General features: G+C 33.8%; 2 protein-coding genes across 3 annotated transcripts in view; one reads left to right on the plus strand and one right to left on the minus strand.

Annotated features, from left to right (window-relative positions):
* LOC106142831 (uncharacterized) overlaps positions 1–27,590 on the minus strand; it is a 192,320-nt gene that overhangs the window by 87,515 nt on the left and 77,215 nt on the right. The gene's annotated exons all lie outside the window — the stretch shown is intronic.
* On the plus strand, positions 941–26,806 carry LOC106142823 (alkylglycerol monooxygenase-like). Its single transcript, XM_013344727.2, has 10 exons — positions 941–1,246; positions 7,291–7,466; positions 13,144–13,271; positions 14,197–14,348; positions 15,264–15,367; positions 16,849–17,011; positions 19,246–19,397; positions 21,007–21,141; positions 25,270–25,383; positions 25,798–26,806. The coding sequence occupies exons 2-10, from the start codon at positions 7,308–7,310 to the stop codon at positions 26,059–26,061; spliced, it is 1,371 nt and encodes a 456-aa protein (XP_013200181.2). The 5' UTR covers positions 941–1,246; positions 7,291–7,307; the 3' UTR covers positions 26,062–26,806.

Here is a 27,590-nt window from a genome sequence, read left to right on the forward strand (position 1 = left end):
TTCATTGTACCTAATCGGTTCAGTAGTTTTTGCGTGAAAGAGTAACAAACATCCAAACTGACATCCTGACATACAAACTTTCGCATTTATAATATTAGTAGGATGTATGATAATTTAAAACAACATAAATATATAATAGCATAACATATCGGAAAGCAAATGTACTACGACATGACACTAGCGGTGTTATTGATACTGTATTTCTAACCCTTTTGAAGCCCGAATGGACTCTTAATGCCAGCGTGGCCAAAAACTGCTTTTTTTGCTTTTTTTTTCACAGTTTGAAACAGTTGTAGCAAAAATTTGAATTAGTTTTTTTAATAATATTGCATTAAATTTTTTTAGCAGGTTCATTTGAAACAGAAGCATTAAATATGCTTGTTTTATTTTAATAAAACCTTTTTGATTTACGCGTCTATGTTATCTGACGCTCACTTTTTTATTGTTTTGTTTATCATTTAAAATTGATCTTTATAATTTCAAGATTTTCATTAAGAATATTTATATCTGCCAATCGAACTGGTAACTAATTGTATTAAAACAATTGGCTCCATTTTAAAAATGTCTTTAATTTCCTGCTGATAATCTTGTTTGTACTATCTAACTTTGTTTTCATAAAAGATTGCTAAATTTCTTTTGATACATTTTTTTCTAAACCATAATTATTATACTACTTATCGAATTTTGAATACGCACAACAAATATAAACATCAAACAAATAAATTCATGATTTTGCTTGAAAATATTTTTAAAGTAGATTGTAAGGCAAGTGGAAACATTAAGTCACCGCCTATCTCTCTGGGAAAATGTTGTCATCATAATGTATGTACCATATCAACATTCCACCCATATAGGACATGTATTATGTATGTCATATCAATATATTATAAAAATAAATAGAATGGTCTTGAAGACCTATACAACAAATAGTGTTACGACGCCGGATTAGCCACTCGGCTATTTATACAAACTCGACCTACTCAGCGCAACTGTTCATATTGAAGTCCATAGCGGAGTGCACGCGCACTTATCGGAAAATAAACGTTCGAAAATTGAATTGTCAAATATTTTTTTTTATATTTTTTCTTACTGGACTTTTTGGAAATATTAAGCGATTGTATGGTTAAATATTAAAAAAAATACAAGTGAATTTATCGACTGTGTGAGAAATTATTGTTAAAATGTGTGAACTTTTTCATTGAGTGAAGGCATTGACGTCTTGTTTTGATTCTGTTTATATTTATCTGTGAGTATTGATTTATTTTTAGTTTAATGTTACTGAAAAGTTATCCTGCTATAATATGTTTACATTTCGTTAGAAAGATACATATGTCAATTACATACGTTTATAGTTATTAGTAGGTGTACTAATATGGACCCAACACAAAATTGAATTCTGATTGATTTCATAATGCACATCACATAAAGATACTTAGCATAATTTTGTATTCCATTTATCAGTTTTTTTTATTCAATTTATTTCTTTTATTATAATTTCAAGAAAATAATGAATAAGAAATCATTTCAATTTTTAAAGACGAATCATAAGTTCTTGTTCAGATCAAAATGGGAAATAATATTTTTCACATAATGTGTTGTATGTAATAAACAGATTGTGTTGATCAGTCTCAATATAATTTGATATTATGAAGAACATAAGATATCTCAACCTTAGATGTAACTTTACCTTCTTAAGTTACAGAAAACTAGGATCATAAACACACAAACAGATAAACATCTATTTGTTTCCGCTTCGCCATTCATAACTTCTAATAAATCGAATACACAATAACTAACCTTAACCTTAACACATAAGAATTATTACCGATTAAATTATATGAGAAAATAATAAATTTACATAAAGGGCGCAAATTTAAAGTCAAGCAATTTTGATCCGTAATAATAGACAGTAAGGTTTAAAACAACGTTTTCTGATTTTTGAAGCCCTAGTTCCGGATATGACGAGAAAAACATATTTTTCTTGAATTAACAGCGATTGTAAAATAGACTTCCTATAACAATTCATATTAAATTCACCTTTCATACAAATATTTACTTAAAATTATTATGTCTGTTAGTCTGTTAACTTTTTTCGATTTGACCGCTGGACCGCAGACTACAAGAATGTTGAGAGTCACCATGAGAATCATGGTATCATGGTCCAGCTAGCTCAGATTACTAACGGAGTCAACGTGGTCATGGAGGTCAGACAACAGTTGCCCAATTCCTGACTCCTGTCTTATGAATTTCTTAACAAGGATAAAACCAAAGTCGATAACGAGTATGAAATATACAGCTCAAGAACATTCTTGAACTATTTTTAACATAATATCTCTAACGGTGCATATCTCTTAGACAACATTGCTATCTATAAACAACTGATAAGATTTATGCAGTTATCAAAACAAGTCATAAAAACCTTGTCGTTCTCTTTATTATTGTTTTATTACTGGTGGAATGTTTATATCAGGTAACTTGAACATAAAAAATAGGGCGTCAGTGGTTAAAATGCGTGACGTGCAGAAAGGCACAAATTCGAATACCACCTCGGCCATATTCGAAGTTATGTACATTAGTTTGAATACTAACCGATGCTCTTACGGTGAGGGATAACGTCGTAAGGAACCTGCACATTCTGGCAACTGCATGTTTAACCACGCTCGATCCAATACGGGTTAGCTGCAAAGGTTTCGGAAGTCAGGTGGGAGTCATTTCGTCTTAAAACCTGACTGACCCAATCCAGGATCCATGGTTAAAGGCATACCCTGGGTGCCTCTCCAGAGTGATGAGGATGCAACCGGGATTAAAGCCAGGAGAAAGAATACTTGAATATAAAAAAGTACAAGTTTTTTTTTTTCAAAGGGCTGATATCATGTCAATATCTGAATCGCATCTCTCAATCATTAGGCTGCCAAGCAGAACATGGCTTACCAGTTTTTTCGAGACTGTTGGCTCTGTCTACCTAACAGACCAGTCAAGACATGATAAACGTTTGTATGCATATACAGCAGATTTTTTCCACATGAAGACAGACCTTTGGCAGACAAGGAAATCTAAACGGTTATCTGGAATTGGAATCCCCAAGAACCACACAGTTAGTTACATTTGTACAAGAATCCACTCTGTGTTCGTTTCTCTAAGCCAGTTAGTAGACAATCTGACTTGATCATAAAAAAAAAATGAAACAACTGACATGCAGAAATGCACCTTTTTTCCGACCCCTAGCTATACAAAATAAATCAGAGAATATGATCGGGGGAAAACGGGTTGATATAAGTTTGATATGTCCTCTAACCTAACGAAACGAAATCATATCAAATCATAAATCTCATAGGGTACATTATCTTAAAAAATAGTTGCTGCACTGTTACATTGCATGTAGAGAAAAGCATATTTTCTGGGCCATCAATTACATTATTATTTTATTTCAATTTATTCACACTACACCCAAACACGAAACACAAAATTCAATTCTTTAAAAAAAAAACAAGCAAATAAAATAAAGAACTCATCTTTGACCAATTATTGCACAATAGTCATCGGTTGCATAATATTGTGCCCTTCAAAACTTTAATGATTTCTTGATTTGAAGTAAGAATATTCTACATGTATCTTAATTAGCAACCACGGCGAGTAGCGTGTAGGAAAATTACAACCCTCATTAATTTCGGTTAGTCGATGATGTTATGATTTACGACTTAATTTGGCTTTTAATTACTCCTTTTGCGACAATTTTATTTACGACACTCTTTGCTAGATTTTGGGCATCGGTAGTGGAACGGTTAACATACCCGAACAAAAGTTTAGCACATATTCATATCAGTAGTATTAGAATCTGTGCATTACACTTTTTTTTGCAATCAAATATAAGTATATGGGCTAAATTAAGTTAGCCTCAAACTAAGTTCGAAACTTGTGTTACTAGATACAAATTCAACGACACTATATTTTATAATAAATAGATAAAAGGCCAATCAGAAAAGTTCGTTTCTCATCATGTCCTACCCGGAATTCGAACCCGGGACCTCTGGATATATTTGAATTATTTTTGGTTGCCTCCCTGAGGTCCATTATTTAGCTACTTTATTTACATGATATAATAGGTATATACAGCAACTAAAACAGATCAGCAAAAGAAATTTACCATCTTTATTCATAAAATATGCAAATTTATTAAGAAGGTACTTATTAAAATCAAAAGAAAAGAAAAGGTTTGACTGGCAGAGAATGCCATGTCTGTTGTACATTTACTTGCATGAAATTTAAAAAAAAAGCATTTAAAATAAATTAATAAATAAAAAGATAATATCATAAATGGAAACTTATGTAAACTAATATCTTGAACTTGCAAAGTGCCAATTTGTAGTGCAGATAATTAGGGTCAAGTTGGCAGTAAATATTATTGATACAACCAGACGCCACATTGATAACAATGTAAGCAATTTTAATAGGTTATCAGCCCCCACTTAAAGAGTACCGTTTATCTAGACTTATTATTTTTATTTATTTAGCACACACTGTCTTTCCTATAAGAGATAGAATTCATATATTATTCATATATCATATTATTCATATAATTTATGAATGGTCTCGATACGAAATATTGACCAGCAAACAAGTAGGTTTTCATAAAAACACGGTCTGGAGAAATGTTATTAATAGACATAATTGGATAACGCGATAAGTGGACTCCCATTTCGAAGAGACCTTTGACATTTTTAAACAAGTAAATTATTTAAGCATTAAAAATATACTCTAAGTGATCTTAGACTAATAACTGAATAATACAATTTTATACATGAAAATCAATTCATCACAGATTAAAAAAGAGATTGTGAAAATAACTTATAATTTATTGCTCTTATAATCACACCATTCATAAAAAAATACAGAAATTATACTTATCTATTATATATAATTTACAAAACATAAGCAATTAAATTAAGCAAGCAAAATAAAGAAATTGGCACACTTTGGTACAAATATATAAATCGGTTACATACATATTTCGTCACAGAAAAAAGTATTTGGCATTACAAGTCTATCTTTATAGGATCACAAAAAAGACAGAAAAAGCGCCAGGATAATCTTGACAATAAATAATCTACTTACTTTGGCGTTCGTTGATGTAATATTACTGATTGTAATGTATACAGTTCGTTTACCTCGTAGGGCTCCTAACCTTGGCGTGATTCCCATAGTAATGTCATGGATGTCATATTTTTAAACCTACAGAACTATTTATGTTTTTATGGTACTCGTGCATCTAATTTAAAAATAATTAAAGTCTTATAAAAAGTTTGTGTTGGTATATTTCTTCTTTGAGGATAATTTGGAATATCAAGAACAGCCTATTTACTCGTATTACGCCATCGAACTTAGCTTCCTTATTTCATACGTAATTGACTTACTTGTCTCTTACGATATCTACGGGACAGGGGTAGAACAGATACAATATATACAAATACCTTTTAGTTTTTAATGACAATGTAATGAAATAATTTTTTATGTAATCCTCCTCCTTGGCTTGAAATATAGGTCTTTTCTAAAACTTTGATGCTATTTAGCCAGCTGGGATCATGGTTTACACACTAAATTATATATAGCTTTTTGATAAATACAAATATATCAGATATACGTTAAATTTGATTTATTGAAAAGTGAAATAACGTGAAACATGCCTCATTTCTGAATAAAACATTGCTTCGGAATTTTTATTTTTGGTTCATGTGCTAATGTAATCTGTAGGTAATCCTAATGTCGTCTTTTTATATGTCAACCGGTAATAGTGTAGCTAAAGTTATTCCCTTCTAAGGATTCTTAGTATTTCGTCTTGATTATGAAATTAATTTTACCGGTGTTGGTTTTATAAAATCCATTGATTCGTTTGTTCTTGTCACGTGATATATGTACCTATAATTTTGTCGGAAGACGGAAAATTAAAAGATACAAAAATAAATCTTTCGGCAATCGTGTGAAAGAAAACGATCCCATTTCCGCTACGTTAATGGCTGTGACAGTCCAAAAAACGGAATATCACATGTTCCCTTTATTTCTGAGGAATCAATTGAACCTCCATTAAGAAGTATTTTTTATCGTCTGAAAGATGGCTTGTATAATAAGATTTAAAAGTTCCATCAGTAAGGTAACAAAATCTTTGTAAGGCAGAAATCGTTTATCGTAGTTCAATTTGTAAGGGAAAGGCTAATAAACTTGGGATACATCTTGTAGGCGATGTGCTAGCCACTTGTCACTATTTGAATATCAATTCCGTCATCAAACCATGCAGCTGAACGTGGTCTTTGAATCTTTTGAGAATGTTCTCTATCTACCCCGTAAGTGTAAAGCCGTGATTATAAGTAGGTTTGTAGATTTGCTCGCGATTTCGATACTCATCGATGTAGATGAAATTTTATTAAAGTGAAGAAATCAAGTTTTGTATACTATTTATAAATGTAATAATACTATAGTATATATTATTTAATAAAAATATTATTTAATAATTATCTAATAATTAAGTAATTTAATAATAATTTTATTCTTATTCATTCTTATTTGATCGTTATCAATCTTATTTTACAGGTAATAAATTAAAATACAGTTTATCATAACAGTCTCGATTAAATACACATCTTTGTTTTAAACTTTTTGAAAGTTGGAATTGCGAAAGTTGCCAAAGTCGCCTTTCCATCTAAGTTTTCCAAGTGGACAAATTGCCTCGCTGAATTATTTGTTTTACATATCTGCCTGTTTGTTTTTGCGTTTAGTTAATCTTGAAAATGTTCCGCTGAGCCTTCCAAGTTTAATGGAAAAATAATGATCTTTTACTCTTGTTTACTTTCTTTGAACTTATTTAGAACTTGTGTTTAAAGTCAATTTTATGTTCAATGTTTGGTAAGTTTACATTTTAATGTTAGCTTACTTTAAAGTTAGTTAAATAGATTACATTAAAACGTTACTTTTGTGAAAAATAATATAATTTGAAACGAGTAGGTACGAGTAAATATTTTTTAAAGTTCTTGTTTTTTGTATGTGTAATGAGTAGCACTTGAATTGGTATTAGTATATTAAATATAGTACTTATACTATAATATATATAATGCACATTATCGCACCACCAACTTAAAGTTTTTCTGTTTGGTCAGCTGGTAGAGAATGCCAAACGGCATTAAGTCCGGCCTTTATACATTTTTTTTTGTGCAATAAAGATTTAAATAAATAAATATTTTTGTACCCGATGTTTCTTTATTTATTTCAGTTTTATTTTATACGATTTTATTTTTGTTTCAGAACAAAATAATATCAAAATGGCGGCAGACTTTTCGTTCGCCAACGCGTCAGTGGAGAATGGATTCTCCGACATGTTCAATGGCCATTTGAAAGCTATTGGCAGAATGTTCTACATCCATTCACCGCAAGAGACCATGTTTGAGAAGAAGGAAGATGTCCCCAATTTTTTCAGACAAGTAAGTATCTACCTACGTGCATATTATCCGTGTAACATACTTACGTATTAATTTTATACCAGTCACAATTTTTTTATCTAGACAATGTACCGATATTACAATTTCTAAATTGACGTCCATTGAAAATGCTGGGCTTTGGAAACGGTAGCAGATTTAATTATTATAAGTTGTGTTGACATCGTTAAGTGATACCTTGTACCCTTTTTTTTTTAATATAAATCGATTTATGTTTCTTTCCCTTATGAAGTAGAATCAATAATTAATTTGACTCAATCAAATCAATAGTTTTCATTGTTTGGCCCTGTACTATCGAGAGCGAAAGGATTAAGGGTTGTCAGAAAAAATCATCTTACAAATTAGCTGTATAACCTAAGCGTCATGTGTCATAGTAATTTTAACCCAAACTTCAAATGTGGTTATTTATGTATTCCTACCCAACTTCGCACTCCTATCAAAGCATAGGCGGGTTTAAATTAATTTTATCCCTAAGGGCCCACATAATTTACTGGGAAATCGTGCATTGTCATTTATTAAATCTCTCAAAACTTATCGTAGATAAGCGAAACTAACTTCTAAGTAGTGAATTATTGGAATGTAATAATAATATGTAAGATTTTCAACACGGGAATCATACAACGGTCTTAAGTAAGATTTTAGGCAATGCAACTTTAAAAAGTTAAAGATTTATTTTGTACTTTTTGCTACAAAAATGTCGTTTTAACTTATGAAGATTTACCTATAAAACAGATTATCGAAAATATGAAGGATCTTTTTTTCAGAAAAAAAAATTGATTTTTTTTCATCATCGCACTACATTTTGAGTTGGTTCATTGGAATATATTTTCTGTAGTCTTAACTTGACTAATGCAAATAAATATATTTTTCACTATTTCAATTACCTACTACTATTATAAATTAAAGTATTATTCATTTATAATGATCGAAACAATTTTTTAAACTATTTTAATATTCTTCTAGTCCATAGAATCGGAATTACAGGATTTCTATTTTGGTCAAATAATTATGGTAATATTTTTATACTGTTTTACGAAGATGATTACTGAATAATAAATAAACACAAGAATATAATTCGACGGCCTCTGTGGCGCAGCGAAAGTACGCTTGTCTGTGACACCGGAGGTCACGGGTTCGAATCCCGGCCAGTGCATGATGAGAAAATAACTTTTTCTGATTGGCCTGGGTCATGGATATTTATCTATATAAGTATTTATTATAAAACAAAGCATCGATGAATAAGTATCTCGTAACGCAAGTCTCGAACTTACTTCGAGGCTAACTCAATCTATATGTAATTTGTCCCGTATATATTTATTTATTTATAATAATTAACAACGCTGATTACTCCTCAGAGTATAAACAATCTTACCAATTTATTGTAACCATTTTTGTGCTATTTTACGATTATGATTACTGTAAAATAAATAAACATCATTAAAATAATTAACAACGCTGATTATCCCTCAGAATATAAACACTCTTACTAATATTATAAATGCAAAAGTTTGTATGTCAGGATGTCATTATGGATGTTTGTTACTCTTTCACGCAAAAACTACTGAACCGATTACGATGAAATTAGTAGGTAGCTGAATACCAAGAATAACATATAGGCTACTTTTTATCCGGGAGTTCCCGTGGGATTAATTCCACGCGGACGAAGTCACGGGCGGCCTCTAGTTTAGTATAACCGTGTACAGTTTAATTTGAAATGTATCGATTTCCTTTGAAATCGAGTTGTTTTGAAATACCAATACATCCCGAAGGAGTACCTCGGTTGGTAATTGATTGTGCAAGGTTGTTTATTGTGTTTGACATGCCAAAACCCAGAAACAATATCTGTTATGTTATTTGGGTACAAAATGAAAACTTACTCTCAGGTGAGACATATTCTCATGTCTGTGTATGTTTTTCATCTTATAATGACGGCCTCTGTGGCGCAGCGGTAGTACGCTTGTCTGTGTCATCGGAGGTCCCGGGTTCGAATCCCAGCCAGGGCATGATGAGAAAAGAACTTTTTCTGATTGGCCTGGGTCTTGGATGTTTATCTATATAAGTATATAAGTATTTATTATAAAATATAGTATCGTTGAGTTAGAATCTCGTAACACAAGTCTCGAACTTACTTCGAGGCTAACTGAATCAGTGTAATTTGTCCGGTATATATTTATTTTATTTATGTTTTTTATTTATATAAATACATACATACATTAATCACGTCTATATCCCTTGCGTGGTTGGGAGAGCCAACAGTCTTCAAAAACCTGAAACTCCACATTCAGCTCTTTGGTTTAATGATAGAATTGAGATTCAAATAGCGACAGGTTGCAAGCCCATCGCCTAAAAGAGGAATCCTTAGAATACAAGCGTATCCCTAACTCGCCTTTTACGACATCCATGGGAAAGAGATAGAGTGGTCCTATTATTTTATCTATTGGTGACGGGAACCACACGACACTGATATTACAACTTTATCATATAGTGGTTTATAAGATAACAGTTGAAAACATTACACCAATTTTACGACAGTCGTGTGACCAAGCAACCAATTGACTTTCATGGTCAAGGTGGTAAAAATAAACGGAACCTTCGGAGTCAAACTGTTTCACGCTTAACCGGTTTTGATGTGACAAAATTTGATTGCTAAACAATTTTTTGATATGCATGTCGCAATATGTTGGATTCTAGCGACGTACAGACAAACATATAGCACATTAGCTGTGATTTTGATTAGTGTAAGTACCAAAGTCCATTTTTGGTATGTAATTAATAAAAGTTAACAAAAATAAGTTATCGTCAATATAAAAAATAATAATTAAGTATGTCATATGTTATTGCATTTTGTTTTACCGTATTTTACTATAAATAATTATTTTTACATACATATGAACGTCACGTCTATATATGTTGCAAGGTAGACAGAGCCAATAGTTTTGAAAAGACTGAAACGCCACGTTCAGGTGTATGGCTTCATGGTGGAATTGAAATTTAAATAGTGACAAGTTGCTAGCCTATCCCAAGTTTACTAGCCTATAGCTTAGTCGACTTTCACGACATCCATGGGAAAGTAAGTGGTTATATTCTAGAGGGAAAGAAGCTCCCCGGACAAAGGCTATAACAGTTTCAAATAAAGCGCTGGCCCGCAATTAATTCGCGCAAAATAATCATATGTCAATTTGCTTACCTGCAAAAAAGTTTATAAACGATGATATTTCAATCCATGCTTAATTAAGGCATTTAATTTGTTTAGAATAGTAACATATAAGAAAGGAAGTGATAAATACATTAAGGAAAATACTGCTCTGTGAATTTTTGTAGTGAAAATTTTTGCCTGATACTTTTTTTTTGTTGCTTTTATAAGCTATTTTATAATTTTGAAATCTTTATAATGTCATCGATCACACCTGTAAATAACTCAAGTGTTATTGTAAATGAATCGCTATTTCTGTTACCTGAGGTAAGAACCATTTTTTTGTTATTTTAAAATAAAGTTAAAACAATTTTTACTTCCATTTTAGTATAGGAACACTCCATCTCGTTCCCATGGATGTCGTAAAAGATGACTAAGGGATAGGCTTATAAACTTGAGATTTTTTTTTCAGGCGATGAACTAGCTACATGTAACTATTTTAATTCAAATTCTATTATTAAGTCAAACAGCTGAACGTGGCCTATCAGTATTTGCAAGACTATTGTCTCTTTCTGCCCCGCAAGAGAGATAGACTTGTTTATATGAATCAATGAAAAATTAACTAGCATATGCATGCTGTAGGTACAGTATGTTTACATACATTCTTTCTTACATCTTAGCTTCCTATGTTTGTCGGGAGCGTTGCCAGCCGTCCGGATAAAGCCGGACATAATTAGGCTTTTTGATCGCATGTCCGGCCAAAATAAACGGTGTCCGTCTTGTCAGGCTTTTTACATTTTACATACAATTGTTTTGTCGTACCTATTACAAAATAATAAACTAAGACAAAATCCTCAATAATATAGGGTGTCCGGCTTTTTTAGTCAAATGTCCGGCCGAACTGGCTGGTCTGTCCGGCTATTAGGTTTGGCGACCTGGCAACCCTATTTGTCGGTCATGGCTGCCATACTTTGACCGACTTTCAGTACTATTATTTAGCATATTCATCGATCATAATAATGAAAAAAAAAAATACGTTATTTGTGCCGTATTTTTTTGCCTCAGAGGGATATCCAACAGGCGTAATTTTTAAGGAAAATTACATTCCCTCTTTTGCCGTGTGGTTCCCGGCACAAATAGAAAAAATAATAGTACCACTCCATTCCCATGGAGGTTGTAAAAGGCGACTAAGGGATAGTCTAAAAACTTGGGATTCTTCTTTTAGGCGATGGGCTAGCAACCTCTCACTATTTAAATCTCAATTGTATCACTAAGCCAAATAGCTGAACGTGGCCTATTAGTCTCTTCAAGACTGTTGCCTATGTCTAACCCGCAAGGTATATGGACATGACTCTATGTATGTATGTTATGTGTGTACAATCATATGGTATTTATGTATGTATGAATGAATGAATGTATGTATGTTATGTATGTACGTATGTACGAGTATATATCCATTTTGACAAAATAGGTCACAATCACAACCAAGATTACATAGATATGCATAACGTGTCAAATGACAAGAGTCAGTCAATTCCGTGTTAGGTTACTGCGTGCGCGTATCACCTTACAATGATTTCGTAATGCTTGCGACAGAGTATGCGTACAATTGAGAAAGGTAATAAGATATTGGTGTTAAGTAATTGTATTTTATTACGTGCCGTGTGGTTCCCGGCACCAATAGAAATGGGTGTCCATGGGTGTCGTAAAAAGCTCAGCCGCTTGGCTTAATGATAGAATTGAGATACAAATAGTGACTGGTTGCTAGCCCATCACCTAAAAGGAGAATCCCAAGTATATAAGCCTATCCCTTAGTCAATTTTTACGACATCCATGGAAAAATCAACATTTTATTCAGAAAATAGTTCCAATCACGGATAAGTTAAACCAGACAGCGATTCATCCGTCAGCGATTCCCGGATAACCCGACTTTGATGCGCGCGCCTAATCCGTTTTGATTAGGGTTTGACGCTAAGGGGATGATGTTTTATCTGATAGAATAGCAGAATTAAAACGATACTATGACAATGTACTATAAATAATCACACCCAATTTTCTGGTAATTGAAATTTATTGGAAGTGGGGTTTATTTAGAGTTATCCAGATATAACTGTGTCACAAAAGCGAAAATCTATACCCAGTTACTTTTTAGAACTAACTAGATGTGCCCGCGATTTCATCCGCGTGGAAAAGTTCTTTTGGGCATCATTTAAGCCCTCAAGGATGAATAATTTTCCCCGTTTTTTTTTTTCACATTTTCCTTTATTTCTTTGCTCCTTATAGTTGCAGCGTGATGTTATATAGCCTAAAGCCTTCCTTGACAAATGGTCTATTCAACACAAAAATAATTTTTCAATTCGAATCAGTAGTTCCTGAGAATAGCGCGTTCAAACAAACAAACAAACAAACTCTTCAGCTTTATAATATTTGTATACATAATAAACATACATAAAATATCAAATAAAGGGTACATACATTCTATAGTCTCAGAAGAAGAAGAATGCAATTATTGTTTTTCTTTATTTCCAGTCATGGCCGTATTTTCTTATGTTCATGATACTGGAACACATCGTCTTGAGACTGGAAGGCAAGAAGGGAATCCGACTGAACGACGGTATAACAAGCATATCACATGGTATTCTGCAAGAGTGCGGAAGGTAAGTCTGTTTATCCTTAATTTACCATCACCTGTGCCGTGTGGTTCCCTAAAATAGAGAAAAAGTGACATATATATGATATGTATGTATAAAAAGTCGTTGAGTAAACGATTCGTTTGGTAATTTTTTATATTGCCACAAAAACGTTTTATTTTTATGCTTTTTAATACACAAGTGTTCAAATACATTGTATATTTTTGTTTGCCTCTCACATTTTAAATCTAGGTCAGGTGTACGAGTCTGCAAGCCATAAACTACAATGTGTATTTTAAAAAATGTGCGCTTTTTGTTATTGGCATTCATATGTCTTCGAATAGAATATTGAAAACTAGAACTAACAAAGTTACATGCTTTCCTCAAGGTTTGAACTTATATCATCTGAATCTTTGATAGTTTCATGCCACAAGACCACTTACCTGACGGGCTAGACAGAGCTAAAAGTCTAAAAAAGAATGAAAGGCCACGTTAAACTTTTTAGCAAACTTGACCACTGAATTATTAAAATATAAAGTAATCTTTTTTTTTACGGGACAAATTTCACTGATTGAGTTAGCCTCGAAGTAAGTTCGAGACTTGTGTTACGAGATACTAACTCAACAATACTATATTTTATAATTAATACTTATATAGATAAACATCCAAGACTCAGGCCAATCAGAAAAAGTTCTTTTCTCATCATGCCCTGGCCGGGATTCAAACCCGGGACCTCCGATGTCACAGACAAGCGTACTACCGCTGCGCCACAGGAGCCGTTAAATCTTTAATTTTAATGTCATAAAATAATTTAAAAAGAATAATCTGTCGCCTTTTACTACATCCATGGGAAATATATGCAATGGTCCTATTTTTAAGTGCCAAGAACCACACGGCATTGCCGGCCAGTACATATTGATGGAAAAATTAAATTATCTGTTCCCATCTCCAGGTTAATATGGCGAGGGGCGGAGTCCTATCTTTACACCTGGATATACTCCAACTACAGGCTGCTGGAATTACCCTGGGACCACACTGTCACGTGGTACGCCGCAGCCCTGGGAGTAGACTTCTGTTACTACTGGATGCACAGAGCTTGCCATGGTAACATACATACATATAAACACGTCTATAACCCTCGCGGGGTAGACAAAGCCAACGATCTTGAAAAGACTGATAGGTCACGTTTGGCTGTAATGATAGAATTGAGATTCAAATAGTGACAGGTTGCTAGCCTATCACCTAAATGAAGCATTTACCTTAGTCGCTTTTTACGACATCCTTGAAAAAGAGATGGAGTAGTCCTATGCTTTTTTCTATTCGTGCCGGGAACCACACGGCACATAGCATGGTAAATACCGCATTTTTTGTCGTGTGGAGACGCGTCTGCCCCACACAGCTACAGGAAGCCATGAGACCCAATCCAATCATATTTCCATACATACATAAAATCACGCCTCTTTCCCGGAGGGGTAGGCAGAGACTACATCTTTCCACTTGCCACGATCTATGCATACTGCCTTCGCTTCATCTACATTCATAACTCTCTTCATGCGAGCTCGGCGGTTTCGAGTACTCTTGACCTGACCCTTTGCCAGGATGTCCTTAATTTGATCAAGATACGCTCGTCTAGACTTTCCCACTCCGACCTTTCCCTCCACACTCTCCTTGTATAACTGCTTAGTCAACCTGCTTTCATTCATCCTCTCCACATATATTTCCATAATCCTGCTATAATAAACGCTGAAGAAATGTTCAAAGATGAAAGGAGAAAGGGAAGTGGCGGAAACCACACGGACTGTCAGATATTGATTTTACACTAATACAAACATACACACATAAAATCACGCCTCTTTCCCGGAGGGGTAGGCCGAGACTACATCTTTCCACTTGCCACGATCGCTGCATACTTCCTTCGCTTCATCCACATTCATAACTCTCTTCATGCAAGCTCGGCGGTTTCGGGTACTTTTGACCTGACCCTTTACCAGGACACTAATAACTGTAATTTTGTTTCAGAGGTACACATCTTGTGGGCCCAGCATCAAGTGCACCACACGTCTGAGGACTTCAACATGGGAGTCGGCATCAGACAATCGGTGTTGCAAGGATGGTGTGGATTTGTAAGTAGATAGATAGATACGAGTAGATAGATAGATAGATAAAACTCTTTATTGCACCATAAGAGTAAAACATAAAAAACAACACAAAGCAGATATAGATGGTAAAAAGGCGGACTTATCGCTAAAGCAATCTCTTCCAGTCAACCTTTGGGTGGAAGGAAATCAAACAGATAAAAAAAATATATATATATATATATATAAGTAGTATATATATATGAGTAGATAATGAATCTCTCTTCATCGGAGGATCAGATCCTCGGTAGTCGAATAGCTGAGGTGCCCGGTTAGAATGCGTGATGCGTGTAAAAGCACCAGTTCGAATCCCACCTCGGCTTACTTTTTCAGAAGTTATGTACATTAGTTTGAATACTAACAGATGCTTTTATGGTAAGGGAAAATATCATGAGGAGACCTGCACATTCTTGGTACATGATTTAGTAAATAAATACCATCATGGGAATATCGCGTATCTCCTCAGTGTGAATTCACCCTTACAAGAGAGATGGAAGTTGGAAGTACAATGTTATAATCGTAATTGCAACAAACAATTATAACGTTTGTTTACAATTATTATTTATCACATAACAATAATTAATGTTATCACTAGAATTATTAATAATTTACAAGGTTATTATAACAGTTACTTTTACGTTCCTAGTTACAATTTATCTAACTCGTGGATCTCGGAAACACAGAGCACTGAAGCTCATCTCGGTGTAAGAGGCAAATGCGACTTTCTATATTCTCCAAAACAACAAAGCTTTCAATGTGCGCTGTCTCTTACATACATACATACATATGGTCACGTCTATATCCCTTGCGGGGTAGACAGAGCCAACAGTCTTGAAAAGACTTAATGGCCACGTTCAGCTATTTGGCTTAATGATAGAACTGAGATTCAAATAGTGACAGGTTGCTAGCCCTTCGCCTAAAAGAGGAATCCTAAGTTTATAAGCCTATCCCTTAGTCGCCTTTTACGACATCCATGGGAAAGAGATGGAGTGGTCCTATTCTTTTTTGTAATGGTGCCGGGAACCACACACCACTCTCTTTGATTCTGAATTTTCCTTTTTATTTTGGTGACTGGAAGAAATCCCGATTGAGATAAGTCCGCCATTGTACATATTCTTCTTAATCTAAAGTACATATATACTCGTATACATATTTTAAAAATAAAGTACATATTTATATTTATTTATTACTAGCTGTGCCCGCGACTTCGTCCGCGTGGAATAGTTATTTTGGGCGTCATTGAAGCCCTCCAGGATGAATAATATTCCCCGTTTTTTTTTCACATATTCCATTATTTCTTTGCTTCTTATAGTTGCAGCGTGATGTTATATTGTCTAAAGCCTTCCACGATAAATGGTCTATTCAACGCAAAAATAATTTTCAGTAGTTTCTGAGATTAGCGCGTTTAAACAAACAAACAAACTCTTCAGCTTTATAATATAAGTATAGATATTCAATTGTTTTCGCAGGTATTCTACCTGCCTCTAGCGTTGGCCATACCCCCAGCTCAGTTCGTGATGCATCACCAGTTCAGCTACCTCTACATGTTCTGGATCCACACGGAAGCTATCAAGAGCCTGGGACCTTTGGAGTACATCCTGAACACACCTAGTCATCATAGAGTTCATCATGGTAATTATCTTTTTCATGTGTTGTAATTATCATGTGTGGAATTATTCTATTTCAGTGCCGTGTGGTTCCCGGCACCAACAGAAAAAAGAATAGGACCACTCCATCTCTCTCCCATGGATGTCGTAAAAGGCGACTAAGCGGTAGGCTTATAAACTTTGGATTCTTCTTTTAGGCGATGGGCTAGCAACCTGTCACTATTTGAACCTAAATTCTATCATTAACCCAAATAGCTGAACGTAGCCTATCGGTCTTTTCAAGACTGTTGGCTCTGTCTACCTTACAAGGGATATAGACGTAAGTGTGTAATTTATGTATGAAAGCGTCAAAATCTTGTTGCGTATACTAGATGTCTCCATCGGAAAGGAATGAAGACTACAAGATCAAAAGACAATAGCTAAAAACCGACCCATTTTCTTGTATTAACAATTTTAATAGACCGCTTCTACTCGCCTTCATAATATTATTACTACCTAAAAGAAAGAAAACCTCGCTTACTTGAGCAAATAATTGAACATGTCGGCTACAGAAAGCGGTTCAGCACTTATTAAGACGATAATCGATACCGACTTTTTAACAAAACCAATATTTATTCTGATCATAGCATTACCTACCTCATTATGATTCACAACACAATTCTTGGTCTTAAAAATTACGAGTTTATTTTTATCTGTGTCGTAAAATCTTTATCCGTTAAGAATATGATTTTAGCTACGTAAAACAATGTTTAACACGATATTATTTTCATCAGTTTACGTATGATTTCTAAAACACCTGTCAGATTTAATGAATGAGGTATGATGTAATGATTACATTGATGTATCATTGTGTTCGTATCACCTAACACAAGTCTCGAACTTACTTCGAGACTAACTCAATCTGTGTAATTTGTGCCGTATATATTTAATATTTATATATTAAATTCTATCTGCCGTGTGGTTCCCGGCACCAACAGGAATAATGATGAATTAAAACATTTGATTCAAGCAAGCTCGGCCGTTTTGGGTACTCTGAACCTGACCCTTTGCCAGTTTGCATGAAGAGAGTTATGAATGTGGATGAAGCGAAGGAAGTATGCAGAGATCGTGGCAAGTGGAAAGATGTAGCCTCTGCCTACCCCTCCGTGAAAGAGGCGTGATTTTATGTATGCATGTATGATTCAAGCAAATTCAATAGTGTTTTAAAAGACACCCGGTATAGTAAAATCGTGTTTATCTATAACTTAGCTCCCAGACTCCATTTCGGACTAGAAACCTTGTTTGATCCAATAGCCTGATTGTGGTCAGAGGTTGAAACCTCAAACACCGTCAGTTGAACCAATTTAATTAGCATTGTTTATGCTAGCCTTATTTTCAGCCTTAAATGAAACAATTGTAACTTATGTAGGTACAAGGGAATGAATGTTCAAACCACTTTATTAAAAAGTTAAACGTGACTTTACAGTCTTTTAAAATTTGAAAGTCTACCCCGTAAGGGATACAGACGTGATCACAGTTTGTCAATTTTATATTAAGGCCGGGTACTGCACACAATTTTCTCGTCCGCAATAAACGAAATGTTTAAAGAATTATATTCAATAGAGACCTTAAGTCCTTAAATAAGAAATGATAAATAAATAAATATATAAGGGACAAATTACACAGATTGAGTTAGCCTCGTAGTAAGTTCGAAACTTGTGTTACGAGATACTTACTCAACGGTACTATATTTTATAATAAATACTAATATAGATAAACGTCCAAGACCCAAGCCAATCAGAAAAAGTTCTTTTCTCATCATGCCCTGGCCGGGATTCGAACCCGGGACCTTCGGTGTCGCAGACAAGCGTACTACCGCTGCGCCACAGAGGCCGTCAAGCCTTATTTGAGGAATCCTAAAATAATATTCCCACTTGAATATTGTTTTAGGAAAAGAGCAATGTTTCTAGAAAACCTAAGACCTATTTCAGTTAAGTTCAAAGTTATTCAGATGGCTCAAAATTTTGCGTTCAAACGATGTTTTTTAATTTACTTAGGTACCTTTTAAAAATGTATTATCAAAAACTTTACCACTACAATCAAAATCACAAATTTGTTTTGTCTATTGTGCTAACCTAGAATAATAACAATTTCTCTATAGTTTTTTTATGGACTAATTCTACTATTCAAGGAATTACATTGCTTTAAGATCTGATGCCAGAAAAATCGTTATCCATAAACAATTTTAAGTATTTTTCTTAAAATATTGGTCTGTTACAGGAAGCAACAAGTACTGCTTGGACGTGAACTACGGAGGGGTTCTCATAATCTGGGACCGGATATTTGGGACTTTCAGACCGGAGACAGATAAGGTGGAAATCATCTACGGCCTCATTTACAACCAGCCTTCCTTCAACCCCTTATATTTGCAGGTAATATTACATTTCGTTGGGCCAAAGACTAATGTGTGGGGGTGAAAATTGAAACAGATGTCGCTAAGGAGTATGATCAATGTAAAATTTTGTGACATACTGTCAATCACGTCCACATCCGTCGCGGGGTAGACACAGCATACAGTCTTGAAAAGACCGAAAGGCCACGTTCAGCTGTTTGGCTTAATGATAGAATTAACATTCAAATCATTCATTCATTCAAATCATTCAAATAGTGACAGGTTGCTAGCCCATCACCTAAAAGAGGAATCCCAAGTATATAAGCATATCCCTTAGTCGCCTTTTACGACACCCATGGGAAAGAGATGGAATGGTCTTATTCTCTTTTCTATTGGCGCCGGGAACCACACGGTACCTTATGACCAAACGTTGCTTTTTAGTCTTTTGATGACTCTTCACTCTTATGTTATGTAATCTTATAACATAATTTTTGAATTTATTAATTTTTGAATTTATTAATTATAATCAAAACACGAGTAACTTCTATCTAGATATAATTATGTGACAAATGGTAAGACTTAGCCTCTGCCTAACCTTCCGGGACAGAAGCATAATTATTATTAGTTTTTTTGACGTGACAACGTCTTATAATTCGATTGAGCCGGCTGCACGCACGAAAAAACATGTCTCATGCGGCGTTACTTCGCTCTGAGGCGTTCCATGTAAGGCTTGAAGTGCAAGCGAGAGCGCGGAACGAGCGACAAAGAGGCACAATCGGCCTTCGCGTTCGGCAGCGTATACCTCCTTCTCTATATATGTACATACAAATCTATTAAACAAATGAAAATAAAATTTATTTTGTAAAATGCTACCATTCCATCAGTATTTGCTTAAGACGTTGTCACGTTCAACTATCGTCAGTAAACCGACTTTACAGACAACAGATTTTTCTTATCGAAATTTAGAAAAGTAGGCCTTTGTTATAAGTAGATATATGTTTCACGTTAACACAGAATCCGCCAATAATTGAAGAGGGTAAACCAATTCCCTTGAAAGGACACTTGTGACAATGTTCGCCGACTATACGTTTGTTGTCGACCCTCAAGAGGTCAGTGAAGAGTATTATATTCCCGTGACATTATCGCGGCTGCCATTCTGACGGCTAATGCTATCTTTTTCACCTTTGTGTCGTTACATATAAACACACATACAGAGCAAAGAAAGAATAGGACCACACCATCTCGTTCCCATTTATGCCGTAAAAGGCGACTAAGGGATAAGCTTATAAACTTGGGATTCATCATTTAGGCGATGGGCTAGCAACCTGTCAATATTTGAATCTCAATTCTACCATTGAGCCAAACAGCTGAAAGTGGCCTATCAGTCTTTTCAAGACTATTGGCTTATCCCTCAGTCGCCTTTTTTGTTTCCAAACAAAATAAAATTGTCTAGCTGTGGATAGTGAGTGAGGTCTGTGAGGTCTGAGTGAGGAGAAATAAAAAAAAAATCTTAAATATAATATACAATACTTAAGATTTTTTTAGATTTCTTAAATCTCAAAACAGACACATAAAAGCTCTAACAAAAAAGCCAACATTGTTTCACCCGTTTTCTAACCCCCATTGTAAATAAACACGTATTGTTCCAGGCTTTCTACACGGGATACGTAATTGAAAAATTCAGAAGCTTTGAGTCGGTGGGAGATAAATTCCGAGCAGTATTTTGGGGTCCCAGCTGGGAACCTGGGACCCCACGGCTGGGGGAGGAGGCGCTTAAAGTTGACGTAAGTATATTTATGTTCTTCGTATCAAGGTCTGAAAGAGTTATACAAGGATCTTGTTAAAAGGTTGGCTCTGTCTACCTTTCCGGGATCACATGTATAACATCTTACGTAATCGAAAGCTTCTTCTTAGTGGCTTTAGACCCAGTTGCATCATTAATACTCTGGAGAGGAGCCCGGAGTATGCCTTCGACCATGGATCCTGGATTGGGTGAGTCAGGTTTTCACACGAAGCGACTCCCATCTGACCTTCGCAACCTTTGCAAGCAAACCTTACCCATATTGGATCGATTACTGTTACTTTTTACGTGGGTTCGTAACAGTATGCTAGTTTTTTCCAATTACTTCTGTCACTTGCCATCTCACTCTTTCTACTCATACTATCCTTTACGCCGTCAATCCATCTCTTTATCGGTCTTAATTAATAAGTACATAATATCAATATTAAAATAAGTAATCCATTTCTTTATTGCCATGTTATTTATAAATTCCGTGGGTGTATTCCCAAAAGCTTTGTATTATTTCGCCAAAAAAATAATTACCATTGGCATCAGAATACACAAAACAGGAGGAATGTCAAAAGACCTAAACAATCACATTGAAATTGAAAATTAATTGGCGAGCCGCCCCGAACGTGCTTTTGGTGTCAGGAATAATTGGTATTAGGAATATTAGGGAAAATAAATAAACGCATTATTTTGACTATGAGAACATAGTTTGCCTGAGGGGCATTCACTATTACAGCGGGACATTTTTAGGCGAGGGCTTGACGCTCCTCCTAACAGCCTTGTATATAAATAAACGCCTTTGGGATTTATTAATGTACTAGCTCTTACCTGCCGACCCGCTCGCGCTAATTTAGCGCCACCTACAAAAAATACAGGTATTTCGCAAATCCAACAGGAACTATAGTTTTTTCCGCGGTTAAAAGTTACCCTGATTCTTTCTCCAAACTGAATTTATATGTTTGTTACATCTTAACGGAATATCTACTCAATTCATCTTCTTAAAATATCACTATACTAGCGCCCCGGCTTCGCACGGGTGCAAAATTCGGAAAAAATTATACATAAAAACCTTCCTCTTGAATCACTCTACCTGTTACAAAAAACCGCATCAAAATCCGTTGCGTAATTTTAAAGATTTAAGCATACAGACAAACAGACTAAAATAGCGACTTTGTTTTATACTATGTAGTGATAATTAAGATTTTGGAGAAGGACCAAGGGTACCTTTTATCCCGGTAAAAACTAAAGTTCCCGAGGGATTTGCGTATTCTTTTGTATGTGGCGCTAAATTGTCGCTGTTTGTAGGTGGCGTTTAATTCGTTACTTTTTGTAGATGGCGGTAAATTAAAAAAAAAGAAAATTAAGTAAGAAAAAAGTAAGAATTAAAAAAGGGTACATTAGTTATTACAGTAAAATTGGTTCAGTAGATAACGCGTGAAGATATAACAAACAAACAAATCTGCATTCGCATTTTAAATATTAGTTGGTATTAGAATGTTTCTAATATTAAAAATCGTGGCAACAGGTATGTAAAGGGACTGTAAAGATTATGATTTATTTCACAGTCGTCTATTGAAATCCCCACGGCGCAGCGTTTTTCCGGGATTAAATCCCTCCTTGAATCATTCGTCATATCCTTTTACTATTAATCATACAATGCTTATATGTATATATTTTTATAAACCCCTCACTTCTTATATTTTGCCGTGCCGTGCGTGAAAAAAATAGGACCACTCCATCTCTTTCCCATGGATGTCGTAACAGGCGAGTAAGGGAAGGGCTTTAAACTTGGAATTCTTCTTTTAGGCGATAGGCTAGCAACCTGTAACTGCTTGAATCTCAATTCCATCATAAAGCCAAATAACAGAACGTGGCCTATCAGCCTCTTCAAGACTGTTGGCTCTGCCTACCCTGCAAGGGATATAGACGTGACTATATGTGTTTGGAAAATGTGCAAACTTTTTATATTTGTTGTTTTATTGTTGGACACAAAAAAAATGATATTACGAAAAAGAACAAAAATAAAAAAAGTGACGAGTGAGACAAATTCAAGAGCAAAATTTACCATCTCATTGTATTTTAATATTTAAAATAGTACAAGTTAAATGTTATGTTTATATATGTATACATACATACATAAAATCACGCCTCTTTCCCTTTCTTTCTTTATATATGTATATATATATATATATATATTTGTGGAAATTGAATACAAGAACAATGAAGTTTTAGTTGTTTTGTTAATACCACGTAAATTACTATTTATCAAAGACAGTAACTGAACAATATGTATATATATATGTGTGCATTTTTGTATTAACTCTGTATTTTAAGACATATTAATAAATTAATAGATTTTTATATACAGGTATTAAATAATAAAATACATTTTCATTACCTACTGAGCATTTAGTAAAGCTCAAGTTTTATGTTTGAGACAAATAGGGGATTTTGATTTGATATCTTATTATAACTTATGAAATAATTCACATATGTATAACTTGACTTATCGTATAAAATAATTAGCACCGCAACCCATCAACAGATAAAAGCATTACCCTCGTTAGGTTAATTATTCTATCCGGGTTATTTATAACTGTTGGCAATTTAGTTAATTTGGTTAGTTCAGCCACTTTAACTGAGAGCTCGGCTGCTCAATTTAGGTCGCAGGTGATGAGAAATTCTATATTGTAGTTATAATTATATAAGTATTTATTATAAATTATAGTATCGTTGAGTTAGTATCTCGTTACACAAGTGTCGAACTTACTTCGAGACCAACTCAATCTGTGTAATTTGTTCCGGATATATTTACGCTAAAATTTATTATAAATTGTAAGAATTATACGAATTAAACTTGAAATTAAAATTAAAATATGGCTTTTTTACAATGTGGGCTTCTAAATTTGTGCCTTGGTAAAGTAAGGTGTAAAGTAAACACAAGGAAAAATGCACAAGTTCCAATCTTTATGTGATTATGTAGCAATAAGTTTATGATTAATAGTTAAATTACTCACAAAATCTCTCACAATCTCTCTCTACGGTAAATTACTCACAACTTTTCTCACTATTTGTACCCTACAAATAGTGAGAAAAGTTGCACATTCACTCAACTGAATATATAATCGTGAATAATATAGCTAAGATTGTCCTGCGTTGCGGGGGTCAGACAAGAGTCGCTTTGACGAGACTTTTTGCGCAGAGACGATAGAATCATTTCGCTTATTGAAGCATTAGTCTGATTAAGACAAATTGCACTCAAATTCCCAATAGAAAAAAATCTTGCAGGCTCCTCTCCATGAGTTAAGGTCGTGTCCCATACTTTATCCCGAAAGATAACGATATATGATGGACCTTAGAGAAATATTGCAGATTTTTCAAGTAATTTGGTTTAGAGACGATACTAATTAGGGTTAACGCTTCGTCGTTATCGATAATTCCTTATAGAATTCTGTCTTTGTGTGCCTTTAATTTAGCTAGACTAGCAAATATTGTTCGAAGTATACTTACTTAGTTAGTCGTTTAAATACTACTCAGTGGTAACTAAACCTAATATTATCATGCATAGCATAATTTATCAAATTATGCATTTTTTTATTCATTTTTTAATAAAAATTTTTATCATTATATCAGCATATATTTTGTCAGAATGCTATAAAGACAGATTTTAAAATTAATTTAGGCGATAGTCTAGCAACCTGTCATTACCCCGAATCTCGATTCTATTATTGCCATTCAGCTAAACGTTGCAATTGTATGATGTGATTATTAGTTCTGTCTACTCTGAAAACTGACCCCGAGGTAATGATAAAGGTGAGAACAGACCTCGCACATCCAAGTCACCGTACTTATATAAATGTTTTCACTCATTTCGGTAATCTCTGCACCTATTTATTTATGTATATTGTTTATATATTGTAGTTTTTATATATGTATATTATAATTATTTTATTTTATATTTTGTGTAGGTATAGATATATTTATTTAGTTTGACCCCACATAAAGTTCTCTGTCAGACCCAATGGTTGGTAGATAATGCTTCTAGCATTAAGTCCGCCAATTGTGCTATACATTTATATTTTATGAAATAAAATTTAATTTAAATAAATAATGTTTTCCTCAGGTTCAACAACGCGACAAATACGACGTACAATTACCAGCGTGGTGCAATCTATACCTGGTGTTGCATTACTCTGTGGTTTTGTATGGATTCTTTGAGCTGGCCGCTAGATATATGGTAAGTTCTGTTAAATTTGATATACTTAACAGAAGTAAATATCATTTAAGGATATCTAAGGTCGGATATAGTTTTTAATAAAAATAAAGCATCTAGCAGACGATCGACGGAACAATCAACGATGAAATTATAAATTAAAAAAAAATGAAATGAAAAATAATTATATTGTCGATTAATGAATTTTTAATAAATCTTCCGAGAACCTTTTTCAACATTAACCATTGCACAACTTTTACCAATTTCATCTCATGAATATTTTATTTATTCAATAACTACTGTACCAGAACTTAGTATGTGTAAAATGTTAAGAATCTGAAAACGATTTAAGTATCTATTCATCTGTTGTAGCTTTAAGGCTTAATAAAAATTTAAATGTAAATAAAATATCACAATAAACTTATTTCTTTGTTACAGGGTATGACCCCAATCTCGGTTCTTATCTTCGTTTTTTACACAATAGCATCACTGACTATCATAGGGATGCTCTTCGACAACTCGAAGTACGCTCCCTTACTCGAAGTTATCCGTTGCTCGGCCTTGGCTTTTGTGGCCAGAAGCGTGTCAACTACCAACCCAACTTGGGGAACAGCTTTGCAGGTCTTCTACGTAGTGTCTGCTATGTTTTGGGGGTTAAATATGGTCAAATTGTTCGAAATTAAAAGAGCAAAAGTTGATTAGATATGTATAGTCAGATTATGATGTTTTCTAAATTTTTTTATGGATATTTTCATGAGAGTGTTGGGTACTGCAGAGAGTCAAACTATTCATGAGCGTTAAAAAGGTATAAGTCTTACCTAGAGGTAGAAAGAGAGAGAATATAAACTCTGTGAGTTTACAAGTTTAAAAACTTCGAAAGTTAATTTGAAAAATAAATAGTTCGTAATTTTTCCTACTTTGTTATCGCTTATGCACGTCTATATTAAATATGCTAAAATGTCCATAAAAAAAAATTAATTTTGAAGAAGTATCATTTTGAAATATTTAGTGTAATTATCGACTGAGTAAGTAGGTACTATATTAGATGATAATTTGTGACTGATATACAACTCATTGTATGTAGTTATTGATTGAATGATGATTGATGAAATGTTACATTACATCTTCATATACATATATATAAACGAGTACTTTGCCATTACTATAGTTATAATAACGTTTATTTCAGAAAAAAATCGGTAGTTTTCACATTGTATAGTTAAACGCATTATCTATAAATCTGTAAAAACGAGTTATAAAATGCTGCAAACCAAATAATTACAAAATAATTTAATTTTTATTTCGTAGTAAATATAAAATAGTTTAGTTGGCATTGCATTTCATAATAGTATAGGTGTTTGATATAAAAGATCATCCTTGTAAGTAAAACATAATATTATTTTAAACAGATCAATACTTGTATTTTAATTTTTAGTCTATAGCAATAATTAAAGGTAATGTATATAAATAATTTATTACATTTTTATTATAAAAGTTTAAAATTGTTTTGTTTATCTCTTTTTTCAAAATTCAATAATTTTTGTTGTTTTTAGTAATTAATCTCAATTCTTCTGTCAAGCCAAATAGCTGAACGTGGCCTATCAGTCTATTCAAGACTGTTGGCTGTGTATACCCCGCAAGGGATAAAGACGTTACCCTATATATGTATTTAGTAATTTGTTGAGTTCATCATAAAAAATCTATGAAAAAATCTGTGGCTGAACCTAGTCGAATATAATTATATGTCTTTAAGATAAAAATATGTACATAAGCTACATTTTTATTGACTAATGGGTTTCTCTGAAAACAAAATTGAATAGAATTTGTTTACCCAAACTGCCAAATAATAATCTCATTCGCCCGATGGAAATATGAGAAAAGTTACTCAATAAACCTTAAAGTAACGAACGCTTTCTGCGATTGATTTATTACGTTATCAATGAATACTATTAATATACAGACAGGACACTCATAATGATCATACATACATACATATAATCACGTCTATATTCCTTGCGAGATAGACAGAGTCAATAGTCTTGACTGACAGGCCACGTTCCGCTGCTTGGCTTAATGATAGAATTGAGATTCAAATAATAAATAAATAAATAAATAAATATATACGGGACAAATTACACTGATTGAGTTAGCCTCGAAGTAAGTTCTAAACTTGTGTTACGAGATACTAACTCAACGATACTATATTTTATAATAAATACTTATATAGATAA

The sequence above is a fragment of the Amyelois transitella genome, chromosome 9 (assembly GCF_032362555.1).
Source record: "Amyelois transitella isolate CPQ chromosome 9, ilAmyTran1.1, whole genome shotgun sequence".
NCBI lineage: Eukaryota > Metazoa > Arthropoda > Insecta > Lepidoptera > Pyralidae > Amyelois > Amyelois transitella.